Source organism: Narcine bancroftii, chromosome 5, assembly GCF_036971445.1.
Source record: "Narcine bancroftii isolate sNarBan1 chromosome 5, sNarBan1.hap1, whole genome shotgun sequence".
NCBI classification, from domain to species: Eukaryota; Metazoa; Chordata; class Chondrichthyes; order Torpediniformes; family Narcinidae; genus Narcine; species Narcine bancroftii.
The window spans coordinates 255,264,657-255,279,227 of NC_091473.1; the positions used below are offsets into that span (position 1 = coordinate 255,264,657).

At 49.4% G+C, this 14,571-nt stretch overlaps 1 protein-coding gene across 5 annotated transcripts; it reads right to left on the reverse strand.

Moving 5' to 3' along the window:
* Window positions 1-1,013: 1,013 nt before the first annotated feature.
* guca1b (guanylate cyclase activator 1B) lies at window positions 1,014-11,840 on the reverse strand. Of its 5 annotated transcripts, XM_069942260.1 has the most exons (7): window positions 11,632-11,838; window positions 8,475-8,977; window positions 7,927-8,083; window positions 7,557-7,767; window positions 4,357-4,506; window positions 3,812-3,926; window positions 1,014-1,879 (listed from the first exon to the last, which is right to left on the reverse strand). In XM_069942260.1, exons 4-7 carry the CDS (start codon window positions 7,728-7,730, stop codon window positions 1,752-1,754), a joined length of 567 nt encoding a protein of 188 aa, XP_069798361.1. In that variant the 5' UTR covers window positions 7,731-7,767; window positions 7,927-8,083; window positions 8,475-8,977; window positions 11,632-11,838; the 3' UTR covers window positions 1,014-1,751. The 5 variants fall into 5 exon arrangements, with proteins under 5 accessions (XP_069798361.1, XP_069798360.1, XP_069798359.1 ...); XM_069942259.1 differs by having other exon boundaries at window positions 7,557-8,083; window positions 11,759-11,840; XM_069942258.1 differs by having other exon boundaries at window positions 7,557-8,083; window positions 8,475-8,926.
* Between the last annotated feature and the right edge of the window lie 2,731 nt (window positions 11,841-14,571).

A 14,571-nucleotide genomic window follows, 5' to 3' on the forward strand; every position in this document is an offset into this window, starting at 1 on the left:
ACCTTCAATGTACCCTTTCCAAAGCCTCCACATCCTTCCTGTAATGGGGTGATCAAAAGTGCACACAATACTCTACATGAGAGTGTTTGATTGCAATGTGCTGTGCAGCAGTGGTGAACCTTTTTGCTTGGTGGTGAGTGAATGGCCAAGAGCTCAGAGAATTGCAAAGATGCCAGGTGTCACATCAGACTTGACCCTCTTCCCAGTCAGTGACTCGACAGGTTCCATGAATTCCACTTTACTCTCTGCAAAGGGTTGCAAATAGAGCGACCTTCTTGAACAAAACTTTTGCATCCCCAAACATAACTAAAGGGATTATCTCTATTCACTCTTCCTGAGTTAGAGGTAATGTTTTAGAGTGGTGGGTGCCTGGAATGCGTTGCAAGGGATGGTGGTGGAGGATGGAACAACGGGACATTTAAAAGACTCTAAGACAGAAACATGGGTAAGAAGAACAGAGGGTTCTGGGTGTGAGGGAGGGAAGGTTGAGAATGTTGAGAAGGTTTACACAACATCATGGCCTGAAGGGCCTGTGCTTTGCTGGAAGTTTCTATGCCAGGCACCACCAGCAGTAGGCCTCAATAACCAGGAAGCAGCCAGTCTTGTCACTAAACGCCAGCTCTCAACATACCCCATCCTTGTACTCACACCACTCACTGGCACCTCACAATCATGTGCTGGGGATTGGATCAGGAACGTGGTTGAAGATGGAGCAATGGGACAATCTGGGGCCCAAATGGCCACGGAACTCAACACCATGCTACCACCGAGGTTCAAGTCTTAGACGTCACTCTGAGCACTCCTGGAGGCTGGCAGTGAGATGTGGTTATGCTTGGCCGAGTTTGGCCATCTATGAAATGTCACTTGTTGTCTCCCTCTTTGGAACGATTCACCACCTTCTCTTGCCTCTTTGTCTTGGGTATTGCTGGAAGTACACACATCATCCTTCCATTCTCATCCACAGATGAAAGTTCTGCTCGTGCGTTTTACCAAATGACATTTTTATTACACTTGTTCACAGATCACTTGTAACACCATCCAAGCCAATGAGATGTTTTCTCAGAGATTATTCATTCCACAAGTTCACCAGTCACTGGGTACATTAAAGTGACTTTCACTTCAAATGCAAAGACACTTCTCAAAAGTGAAATAGATCAATGATTAGAAACCTGTGTCAATATATTCATTAATCCGTGTCATGGTTCAATTCTGTTCAAGATTTGTTTGTATTGACAGTGTCAATTACCATTGCAGCTTCACAGCATAGGGCAAGATCATTCAGCCTATCGGGTCTATACTAGCTCCTGCCAGAGCAATCCCTTGTCCAATTCTCTGCTCCTTCTCTCTACATCTGCAGATTCTGAATTCCCTCGGATGCCTGTATGATTCCTTGTCCCTGGCACCTGTGCACAGTGAGTGCCTGTATGGGTGGAAACCCTTTTCCTCACTTTAGCCCTTGGAATAATGTTGGGTTGATACAAGAGGCAGGAGTCACTTGGGCTGGATCGCCGTGACTGCGCAGGCGAATGAGAGAAGCAGAGATCAAATGCTTTTAATTCTACACGAACATTTAAAGTACATGGGAAGGATTCAGTGAGTTTACTTTCCAGGGCTTAACTTCACAAAGAGGAGCATTCTAAGAGCAACATGTTAAAAGGGTTCTAGGTGTGAAGGTGTAACAACAAACCGTTGCTTTTGTTTTATGTTCCTACTTACAAATCTGTCAAATTCTGTGGTGTTTTACTGCAAGTTTAAAACAAAGCACTTTTACGTCTTTGCTCACTGATCCAACTGCCTGGATTTACATCCATCTGAAGCATTTTCATCACCCATGAATCTTTGCGAGCTCCATCGACGAACTCATCCAGGGACAGGTGACCTGCAGGAAGGAAAATGGCAAAGAAACTTAACACCGTGCTACCACCGAGGACCAGGGCTTTGAGGTCACTCTGAGCTCACCTGGAGGCTGGCAGTGAGGTGTGGTTATGCTCGGTCGAGTTTGGCCATCTATGAAATGCCTCTTGTCTCCCTCTTTGGAACGATTCACCATCTTCTCCCACCTCTCTATCTCTTACCTTGATAAAGGGCTCAGGCCCAAAACACTGGTTATATATCTTTACCTCCTATGGAGGTTCCACAGGGGTCAGGGTTGGGGCCGCTTCTTTTTATGTTGTGTATTAATGATTTAGATTATGGAATGAATGGCTTTGTGGGCTAGTTTGCAGATGATTTGGTGGAGGAGCAGGGAGTGTTGAGGAGACATGCAGAAGGACTTAGGCAGGTGAGGAGAATTGGCAGAGAAGTGGCAAATGAAATATAACGTCGGAAAGTGGACGGTCATGCACTTAAGTAGAAAAAATAAGTGGGCAGATTATTTTCTAAATGAGGAGAAAATTGAAAATCCCCAGATGCAAAGGGTCCTGGGAGACCTCGTGCAGGAGCCTGAAGGGAAACTTGCAGGTTGAGTCAGCGGTGAAGAAGGCAAATGTGATTCTGGTGTTCATTTCAAGAGAAGGGATGTGATGTTGAGGGTTTATAAGGCCCTGGTGGGACCTCATGTGGAGGATTATAGCAGTTTTGGGCTCCTCATTTAAGAAAGGATTTTGCTGGCATTGGAGAGGGTTCAGAGGAGGTTCACAAGGATGATTCTGGGAATGAAAAAGTTATCACATGAGGAGCGTTTGACAGCTCAGCCTGGACTCGTTGGAATTTAGGAGAATGAGGAGGAATCTCACTGAAACATTTTCAATGTTGAAAGGCGTGGACAGGGTAGATGTAGAAAGGTTGTTTCCCACGGTGGGAGAGTCTAGGACAAGAGGACACAACTTCAATATTGAGGGTGGTGAATCTGTGGAATTTGTTGCCACAGGCGGTTGTGGAGGTCGGGTCATTGGGTGTATTTAAGGTAGAGATTGGCAGGTTCTTGATTAGCCAGGGTACCAAAGGTTAGGGGGGAGAAGGCCAGACAGTGGGGCTGAGTGGGAAAACGGATCAGCTCATGATTAAATGGTGGGGCAGACTCGATGGGCCGAATGGCCTATTTCTGCTCCTATGTCGTGGACACTGCGAGACCGGGCTAGTCCCTTCTGTGTCAGCATCTCCAGTCTTTCATGATTTTCTCCACGAGGTTATTTTCTGCCTGTCTACCTCCTCACTCCCAGCACCAGGTGGAGCTTTAGTCCACGGGTGGGGGATATTTGGTCATTCCTGATGAGATTTCTATTTTCAAAAGTATTGAACAATGTTTTGGAGATAATCATTCATTGACATCTTAAAAGTTGCCTTAGTTAATATTGATTGTTTTTAAAATAAGATTTTAAGTGTCTAAAAGTACAACAAAGTGAAGATTAAATAGCTACTCCTGGGAAATGCACATTATAGTCGCTGCTAAACAACAAATGTCATGACACACGTTCAGGATTTTACAGTAAGTCAGAATGAAGGATACAGGAACAGTTCTGTTAAAACAGGGCAAGGGCATTGTTTTTGCCAGTGAGGGGCCTGCTGAAGAGTCAGATAACAGCAGGGAGGAACTCTCTCAGCAACCCTGCACACTCTGGATACATTTGCCAAGGTTCATATTGAAGCAAAAACACCAACCCCTCCTTAACCTCACAATCAGTTCCGTAGGTCTTTGATTCTGCTTGATAACTGTGGTTTCATAGGTAAAATTGTAGATGGCATTAGAATTGAGCCTGGGTGTCGAGTGAGTAGAGTAGTGGGCCAAGTATTCATCCTTGAGGTGCACCTGTGTTGACTATTAAATCTTATATTTCAATATAAAATATTACATTGCAAAGTTGTTACCTACCATCTCCGTTTTCATCTACTAAATCAAATATTCGATCTACAACTTCCTCTGGAGACAGGAGAGGAACACCATCATCTAATACTTCATGGCATGCCTTCTTCAGCCTGTATATAGACTATAACAGGAACAAATGACAGAGATCAGGTATCTGTGACAGGAATAAACATCAGAATTCAGCTAAAAACACAATGCGAGAGAAACTCAACAAGTCTAACAGTGAACTTTATATCGCAAAGATAAAGGTGCATAACCAAGTGCAGGGAAGTGCCGTGTTCTTTGTCCATAACTTGATGAAGGGTTCGAGGCCGAAATGTCAGTTCTGTGTCTTTATCTTTGCGATATAAAGTCCACTGTTAGACTTGCTGAGTTTCTCTGGCATCATGTTTTTAATTCAACCACGGTGTCTGCAAACCTTTGTGTTTTACTCCTCTTAACGGAAATCAGGACGCGGAGAGGAGGGGTGGTGTGGAAGAGACAATAACAAGTATCAGAGAACGCAGGAGTACAGACAGGTTTTGAGCATTAAGAAGCAGGTGGTGACACACCTCCACAATCTCCAGGAGCTCCGTCTTATCGATGCATCCATTCCCATCTTTATCATACACTTTGAAAGTCCACTTCAGCTTGTGTTCCAGGTTGCCCCTTAGGACCAGGTTGAGGGCTGCCACGTATTCCAAGAAATCAATGGTGTTGTCCTGAAAAATAAGATTACATGAAGCCTTGATGCTTCACCTTATTGGGCAGCACTCCCCCAACACTTGTCCGATTTGTCCAGATTCTCCCAGATTTTTGTGCAGAAGTCTCTAGAGTGGGATTTCAACTCAAATCTTTCAGGCTCCTGTACCCCACCTCACACACCCCCACCACTGTACACCCCAACCACACCCAACCCCACTCCCCATCCCACCTCCACCACCATACACCCCACACCCCCACCACTGTACACCTCAACCACACCCATCCCACCATTGAACACCCCACCTCACACACCCCCACCACTGTACACCCCAACCACACCCAATCCCCCTCTCCATCCCACCTCCACCACCGTACACCCCACACCCCCACCACTGTACACCTCACCACACCATCCCACCACTGTACACCCCACCTCACACACCCCCACCACTGTACACCCCACCCTCACACCCAAGCCCGCACCCCACCAAAACCCATTCCACACCTCACTCCACACCCCACCTCACACCCAATCCTACTCCTCATCTCACCCCCACCACTGTACTCCCCACTCCATACCCCCACCACCCACCCCCACTGCTGTCTGAGCTGGTGATTAATGAGGTTCTCCATGACGTTTTTGCCCTTGCTCTCTGCAAAACCCTGGGTCCCACAAATGGTTTAAACCCATTTTTCAGACTGCCTTGTGACTTCTCACAGAGTAATGTATCCTGACCAACCCTCTTGCCCCCTCTCTGGTCCATGTCACCTTGTCCTCCTCCTGCCAAACTGAATGCCCTCTCCACCCAAGCCACCCCCTCTGTATCTCCCTGAGACCCCTTTCCCCCGTTGTGGTGTCTTCCCACTCTCCCTGCTGTGTGCCAGGGCCACTCACCCCGTTCTTGTCAAATGCCCGGAACATGTTCTCGATGTATTCACTCGCCTCTGCGTTGTCCAGGACTCCAAAAAATCGTTTAAATTCGTGAAAGAAGAGCGTGCCACTGGGGCACTCAGTGACAAACTTCTTGTACCAGTCCTGGAGCTCAGCCACGCCGATCTCCCCTTGGCCTCCACTGCTCACGCTCTGTCCCATTGTCGAGAATGCCCAGGGATCACTGGGTCAGTGGGATTCAGCCAAAGCTCCGAGCCACAGCTCCTGTCTCTGACCTCTGACTTCTGATTCTGAGCCCTGTCTCTGACCCCTGTCTCCGAGCTCTATATCTCTGAGCTGTGTCCAAGTCCTGTCTCCAAGCCCTGTGTCTGAGCCCTGACTGCTGTCTCCGAGCCTTGTCTCCAAACCCTGTCTCCAAGACTGGCTCTTGCCTTGGACTAGAAGACCTCACCCCCACTCCTGTCCTGGTCCCAGTGAGGAGGAGGTTGGTCTCTTACTGTTGGGAAACTGATCTTCGGCTGGTCTGGTTGACTTTGTCTGAGTGAGGCTCTGCTCCTGCAGAGAAGCCCCCCACCCCCACCAACCCTGAAGCCAGCCTCTGCAGGAACCCAGCCTCTGCAGGAGCCCTGCTTGCAGACCCCTCCCTCTCACCCTGTGTTGTTATCAGGTTTGAGTTAATGTGAGGTATCAGATCTCCTCAAGCAGGCCAATACCTGCTTAACCAGGGCTAAGTTTATTAGCAGCTTTTCTGTGACCCTCCCTTTACACCTGCTGACCTTGAACTGCACGGGGAGAGTGGATCCTCCAGGAGACACTACTGGGGATCTGTGAAAAGGGAGGGAGAGGTTCCCAGTCTGGAGCCCACCCCCACTCTGTGTAACATAAGAAGAGGGAATGGCGGAGGGATCACCAGGTCAGGCAGGGAATAGAAATTGGGAAGCTGCAGACAGGAACAGCATGGAGTCATGCCGCGCAGAAACAGACCATTCAGCCCATCCACCTGCTCCCATCCCTATTAGCCCCACTTCCCAGCACTTGGCCCATAACGTTCTCTGCCAGGTTGAATTGTCCGTCTGGACTCCCCTTGAACACTGCCAGTGTGTTCCAGGTCCAGCCACTCTGGGTGAAGAAGTTCCTTCACGCCCCGTTCCTCTCGTTGACCGTGCGGGAGGCTCGGTGAGCTCAACGCCAGCGATGGGGGCTGGGATTCCAATCCCGCACTGTCTGCACGGAGTTTGTACGAGTCTGCGAGGGGGCTCCGGTGTTCCTCCCACCCCCTCAAAAGTCGGGCTTGTGGGTGAAGGGGTCCGTTACCGCGCGATCAATTAAAAGCATCTATTCTGTCTGCACATATAGGTCTCATTTTTATTGAAAATGTTTATCTACCCGCCACACTCGCTCCCTCAGCGCTGGAGGAGTTCGGCCCGTCTCCCCGCGGCAAGCCCGAGCTTTACCGCCCGTGGACGGTGCGGACCTGCTGGGCTTCTCCACCATTTCTGTTTTCACCACGTCTGCAGACTCTCCATGAACCTCCCTCGGGGAAACCCAACCGTTCTCCCTGCACCGCACTGGCCTCTCCCCAACTCTCAGCTGGTGTGGACCCGCGGGGTCCCGACAGGCTTCAAACGCCCCGAGAGCTTATTTGAACAGTCCTGCCCCCGCGGGTCTGAGCCCGAGAGGGCGGCAGCCTCCAGAAACAGGAAGACCAACCCTGGTCTGGGACGGTGACCTCGGCGAGGGGCTCCGGGACCCGCGGGCTGGGGAACCGGGAATCGCATCTGGAGCTGATGGTGGGCTTGGAGGCTGTGGGAGCGCTGGACACTCAGTGACTCGAAAGGGACTGTAAGGGGCAATTTCTACTACTGATAGCCAGCGAATCTTTGCCTTACGGACTAACGAAAATTCCGTATACTATCACTTTGTTTGAATATTTTCTAATTTTTCATCCAGGCTTGTAGTCCTGACAACAGGTCACAATCTGTACCTACACATCTCCATATATTCCTTTTCTCTTTGAGGATAGATACAAGCCCACCCCCCCCCCCCCCCCCGATAAAACGAAAACAATTCGTTCACACTACAATGTCCATAACTAACATCAAGGAAACGAATAAAAATACAAATTATGAAAAGAAACAGGGACTATCAAGGCTCCACGGCCCATTCTTGACTTGCCTTGATCGGGATGGGTGCGGGAGAGAGGGCAGCACGGAACGGTACAACAATCACTTCCATGCCCCTATGTCGTGCCCGTACGGCTGCCAAATCTTCCCAAAGGTGCTGTACTTGTTTCTCAGATTGTAAGTTATTTTCTCCAGGGGAACGAAGCTTTGCATTGCCTTGATCCATTGCTAGATACTAAGAATAGAGTCCGACTTCCAGGTCGCTGCAATGCGATGAACACAACTTGACTTTAAGTGGCCACAGAAGGGGATTAAATACCCAAGGAGTTAATATTGATAGTGACTTGAATAATTTATACAAGCTAAATTATGCCCCCTTGCTGGGAAGAGTCGATGAGGACGTAAAGAGATGGATGCCCTACCTATCAGTAGGCAGGGTCAACTGCATCAAAATGAATGTGTTGCCAAGATTCCAGCATCTTTTCCAAACATTGCCTGTTCCGTTGCCCCAAGGTTTCTTCAAACAGTTATCACGTATGGTTAGGAGGTTTCTTTGGAATGGTAAGGTACCAAGGGTTTCTGTGGAAAAATTAACATGGGAGGCTCAGTCGAGATATATCGCCTCCCTTTTTCAGGGCATCTTGGGCACAAATTGATCTGCACCTGGTGGGCAAGAAGATAGCAGAAGATTTTATTTATAAATGGGACATTAAATTGTTGAAAGGGAAGAAATGCAGGCCCATATTAAAACAAGTGATTAGCATCTGGGCCAAAATTAACCAGTATTTGGAGATTAAGATGGGGCTGTCACCAAAAAAAAGAAAGCCCTGGACTCTGAATAAATTAATACCACTGACAGTGGGTAACAAGATTCTGGACATCTGGCTCTGTAATAGAGTCAGATGTATAAAGGACTGTTACAAGCAAGAGCAATTAATGTTTGAACAGCATAAAAATAAATATGACTTACCGAATAAAACATTCCACTGTTCTCTTCAAATAAGGTTTTTTCTACAGGATGTATTAGGTCCAGGTATGGTCCTACCTCGATGCAGTAGCATAGAGGCCCTGATTCAAAGGGGGATCGGCAAGAAATTTATTTCAGCAATGAATTTATTATCTGTTCCAGTCAGAGGGACCCAAACGGGCCTTCATAGGTCGAGAGAAAGATGGGAGTCGGACTTGGGAATTGCAATTGATGAGAGGTGCTGGTCTGACCTGTGCCAGGAAAGTATGACCACGGTCATTAATGCAAGGTACAGGCTGGTCCAGTATAACTTTTTGTACATAACGCTACAGAAAATCCATAGATCAAAGCCAGAACTCCCGGACAAATGCTTCAGGTGTGGTTTGCAGCCAGGACATTTGTACTTGCAAAGGTGTGCCAAGGTGAAGCCCTTTTGGGTGGATCTAGACCAAGTCCTGGAAAAAAATTGTAGGTAAACAGTTCTTCAGGACCCAGAGGTGTTCATGCTGGGGAATATAATGGACATAGGGTTTACAATGAAGCTTTCCAGATTGTGTAATATTACTTTTTCTGTTTTATTTCATGACCACAAAATAATCTTGAATCTTGGAGAGTTTAGTTTCTCAAAGCTAGAGCCCTCCTGGCTGCTTCATTATATTCTGAGTTCATTCCAAGACCACTACTCACCACCACTATTTGTAACCCCCCCCCAGAGGAGGTACCCCCATGCCCCCCCCAGTGTTGCCCTCCATACCACCCCCAGTGGAGGTGCCCCAGTTTTCTGCATCCCCTTGAAGTGCCTGTTCCATAATCTTGCCTGCGATCTTTATATTTGTGTGAGAGATGCTTATGTTCATGCAGTGATCTGTTCTGTACTAAGGACCCACCAGATCCTTCTTGCTCAGAGTCTCCTTTGACAACTATTTTGATCCAGGGCAGGGTTCTGACTGGACATTTTCTCAATTTGCAGATTGTACCAGATTTAGGGTGGGAGACGACCAACACCTTGTATTGCATTATGACAGCCTCCAACCAGACAGCACCAATACTGACCTCTCCAATTTCCATTAACCCACTCCCTCAGTCTCTCTCTTTCTCTCATCGCCCCATTTCTCATCTTTCAACCCTCCCCACCCCTTCTATCAGATGGGCCTTTCTTAGCCCTCTCCCCCATCTCTGATCAGCTACTTTCTCTTCTGTCCCCCTGAACGGTGGCTGTGGAGGTGAATCCAGTCACTCTGACTCTGGGTGGGGGTGGGGGGCCCTCTTTTGCTTCTTTCTTTGGCTGTAAGGGACACCAGCTGTATCCACCCATCGCCACCTACCTGTCAACCTGCATTCCTCCCCCTTGCCCTTGTACCCCTCCTCAACATCTTATTCAGGCATCTGCCTGGTTTTCAGTACTCCTGAAAAAGAGCCCAGACCCGAAACATCAACTATTTTTTACTTCTCATGGATGCTGTGTGACCTGCTGAGTTTCTCCAGCACGTTCGTGTACTGCACTGGTCCCAATATCTGCAGATGTTCTTGTTCACTTTACTAACTCAGGGAAGGATTTGCAACAACTTACAGGATCATGGTAATAAACTCACGGAATGGGCAAATAATTGGCAAATGAGATTAAATGTCAGATACGTGAGAGTAGATTTTGGTGTGATATGGACATCTTGGGTCTTGATGCTGTGGTGAGATGCACATGTGTAAGGTCACCACAAGAGCAAACAAAAACACTGGTGTTTATTTCTGGAGGGTCATAGCATCAGATACAGGAGCAGGAGTCACCCATCTGAATTTTTGAGCCTGCTCTGCCATTCAATAAGATCATGTCTGATCTGGCTCCACCTACCAGCCTTTTCCCCATAACCCTTAATTCCCTGATTCTTCATCTATCTATTAACATCAGACCCTGGAGAATAGGGAGGGAAGGCACAGCGCTTCTCCACAGGGACCTATTGGCTTTAAACAGCCTGTTAAATGAGCCGACAGTGTTCGGTCATAAAATCCTGTGACTGTGGGGTCAGCGCCCACGCTTGGCTGCGGCCTCAAGGGGTTGGAGACTCTGGGGGAGTAGCGGGCTGGCGCAGAGTTCCAGAAACAGGAAGGACACCCTCTTCTCGGCAAAAGAGAAGCAGAGGAGATTGCTAGGGCTGCCGGGCATCGCTCATGGTAACTCTTTGCCTTACAGCAGTTAAAAGTTGAAGTATATCATGTTGTGCTATTAAGTGACAATAAAAGGAACCTTGTATCTCAAATTCATTTAATGAGGCATCTGCAACTGCTTCCTTGGCCAGAGAATCCACAGGTTCACTGCCCTCTGGGAGAAGCAGCTCATCCTCATCTCTACCCTAAATCTACCTGCCCAGACCTTGAGGCAACGTCCCCTAGTTCTAGTCTTTCCTGGCAGTGGAAACAATCTCCCTACTTCTAGACAAGCTATCTCTTCATGATTTTATTTTAATAACATTAGAGGCAATACTACATCAGATAGTTAGTAAATATTCACTGTTATTCTTGTGTGTGCAATAAAGGACAGACAGTCCTTTTTGTGGTGTGGGAGCCGTCCTTGATCAGTGGAACAAGGGAAGGTTCAAGAGCCTAATAGCTGTTGGAAAGTGGTCTTGAACCTAGAGGTACTGGACTTCAGGCTTCTGCACCTTCTGCCTGAAGGTAGCTGTGAGAAGAGGTTGTGACCAGGGTGATGGGTGGCCTTGATGATGTTGGTTGCTTTCTTGAGGCAGAGCCTCACATCAATGTCTGCAATGGACGGGAGGTTGCAGCCCTTGATGGACCTGGCAGTGTTTGCTACCTTCTGTGTTCCTGGGCAGTTGAATTCCCAAACCAGGCTGAAGAAGTCTGAGTATCTGATGGAATGCCAAATCTCCAGGAAATAGAGGCGTTAATGTACTTTAACCTGAAGTTTAGAAGAAATCTGAGCTGTTTGGGTCCGGTTAACATCTGGGACCGCTGGCCAGAGATGAAGGAATCGGATACTGTGCTCAAGAGACCATCAGACAGACAGTCACTAGGATAGACGAGGTCGGAAGGATTCTATCTTCATGCGAACAAAAGGGGGTTCTGGACATGGGGGAAAGGCCAGCATAAAGCTGGTGGGCCGAAGGGCCATTTCTGTGCTGTGGACGCTGTGAACCCGAACCCTCACCTGCCCCGCTCTTGGGATCCCCGCGCCTGCAGGGAGGATCCGGGGTCGGGTCTCGGATACAGGTGGAGGCGGAGACGGTGAGTTCCGGGTGACCTGTCAGTCAGACACGCTGTCCCGCCGCTCTCACCGAAACTCCGCAGGTACGGCCGCCGCGCAGGCCCGCCCGGGAAACGCCGGGGTCCGCAGGTACGGGGAGGGAGAAAGAGAGGAGACGGGGGGTGAGAGAGAGGGAGGGGGAGGGGAGAGAGTAGGGGGAATGAGAGAGAGGGAGGGGAGGGGAGAGAGGGAGGGGAAGGGGAGAGAGGGAGGGGAAGGGGAGAGAGGGAGGGGAAGGGGAGAGAGGGAGGGGAAGGGGAGAGAGGGAGGGGGGAAGGGGAGAGAGGGAGGGGAAGGGGAGAGAGGGAGGGGAAGGGGAGAGAGGGAGGGGAAGGGGAGAGAGGGGGGAAGGGGAGAGAGGGGGGAAGGGGAGGGGGGGGAAGGGGATAGAGGGAGGGGGGAAGGGGAGAGTGAGTGAGAGTGAGTGTAGTTAAGGAGGGAGTGAGAGAAGGGAGGGGAGAGGGAGAGATAGAGTGAGAGAGAGGAGGGGAAGAAAGGAAGGGGGAGGGATGGAGTAGATGTGGGAGGAGGGAGAGAGGGGGAAGAGGGAGGGGAAAGCTGTATGTCAATGGTCTGCATTGCCAAAATGAGACCGCCAGGAAATTGGAGGAACAAGCCACATATTCCATCTGGGCCCCCTCCAACCAGATGGCATTAACAACAACTTCCCTGGTTTCACTTAAACCCTCACCCCTTATCTTACCCTCCACTAAATTCTCTCCTTTCCTCTCTCCTGTGTACTATCCTTGTCCAATTAACACCTTTTGTCTGTTGGTCTGTACTCCTCCCCCTGCCCTTTATTTCCTTCTCCCCCACCTTTGAATTCAATCGCCTGCCTGCTTTTAAGGGCTCAGGCCTGAAATATCTAAGATATCTTTACCTCCTAAGGAGTTCGTCTAGCATTCCTGTGTTCTTATTTGTTAAAAGAAAACACCACCTCAGTTGCCATTCTGGTCTGATCTCCTATGGTAGAAAATGGTGTAACATTGAACCACAGCTCGATAGCATCAGTTAAAGATTCCAAGATGCTGTTTCAGAGGAGAGTATCCTGTGTGCTGGCTTCCATTTATCCCAGGGCTTCCCAAAAATTTTAGCTCACGGACCCTTTTGGGGAGCACTTGGAAATCGTGGAGCCCTGTAGTTATGATCCGGAAATGGCATCATTTTGCAGTTCGAGGGTGGCTGAATCTAATTTAAATTTAATTATTTTTCTTTAACAGTAAGCAGTCTGAGGCAGCACTTGCAAAATCCCATTTCTTCATAATTTGATTATTTTGTTTCAATTGAATATTAACCAAATTACAAATACAAATATCACTGACCTCCCAGACCCCAAGTGCCCACCATCACCAACCTTCCAGAAGTGGGTTTCCAATCTGTCCTCAGCCACCCACAGGCCGGATCTACCAATCCCTCTGATGTGGGTATCCACCTCAGCCCCTGCTGCCCACAGGCCTCAACTTCCAACACCTCCATTGCTAACCCCTGTCCCCACCGACCAGGTACTGGAGGCCACTGTCACCTCCGCCGGTGACCCTGACTGAAAACTTACCGTAGGTCAACGCAGGTCCCCGTCCCAACCAACACCGTTCCAGCGCCCATAGCGACTTTATCACCATTTCTCAGACCAACCTCAGTGAGAGGGGCTAGGAAATGAGAGGGTGGGGGGGAGGGGGGAAGAAGGGAGTTTTAATTTTAAAATGTGGCCAACCTCACGCCAAAAGAGCTTCAATGGTTGAAATCGTTTGTTAGCATCGAGGCAACTGTTTAGAAACAGGTTAAAAAATTTAAATTAAATAAAAAGTTATTTCAAGGTTTTGTTATTTCTACCCATTTCTTCTATGGAAACTGGTTGGTTTGGGTAATGCTGCAATTCTCAGAATTCAAATTGGGGAGGAATCCAGACCAATAAAAGGAGATAATTGGATATAACAAGGGGTGAGGTGAGAATTGATCATGTCTGTGCAAAAGGAGACAGGGGGAGGGGGGAGAGACACAGCTGGGGGAAGGTGAGGGGGGAGGGAGAGAGACAGAGCTGGGGAAGGTGAGGGGGGAAGGTGAGGGGGGAAGGGAGAGAGACAGAGCTGGGGGAAGGTGAGGGGGGAAGGGAAGACAGAGCTGGGGAAAGGGAGCTGGGCGGAGGGAGAGAGAGAGAGAGCTGGGGGAAGGTGAGGGGGAGGGAGAGACAGAATTGAGGGAAGGTGAGGGGGAGGGAGAGAGAGCTGGGGAAGGTGAGGGGGAGGGAGAGAGAGAGCTGGGGAAGGTGAGGGGGAGGGAGAGAGGTGGGGGAGGGAGAGAGCTGGGGAAGGTGGGGAAGGTGGGGGAGGGAGTGAGAGCTGGGGAAGGTGGGGGAGGGAGTGAGAGCTGGGGGAAAAGGGAGAGAGAGCTGGGGGAAAAGGGAGAGAGAGCTGGGGGAAAAGGGAGAGAGAGCTGGGGGAAAAGGGAGAGAGAGCTGGGGGAAAAGGGAGAGAGAGCTGGGGGAAAAGGGAGAGAGAGCTGGGGGAAAAGGGAGAGAGAGCTGGGGGAAAAGGGAGAGAGAGCTGGGGGAAAAGGGAGAGAGAGCTGGGGGAAAAGGGAGAGAGAGCTGGGGGAAAAGGGAGAGAGAGCTGGGGGAAAAGGGAGAGAGAGCTGGGGGAAAAGGGAGAGAGAGCTGGGGGAAAAGGGAGAGAGAGCTGGGGGAAAAGGGAGAGAGAGCTGGGGGAAAAGGGAGAGAGAGCTGGGGGAAAAGGGAGAGAGAGCTGGGGGAAGGTGAGGGGGAAGGGAGAGACAGAACTGAGGGAAGGTGAGGGGAGGGAGAGAGAGCTGGGGGAAGGAAGAGACAGAACTGAGGGAAGGTGAGGGGGA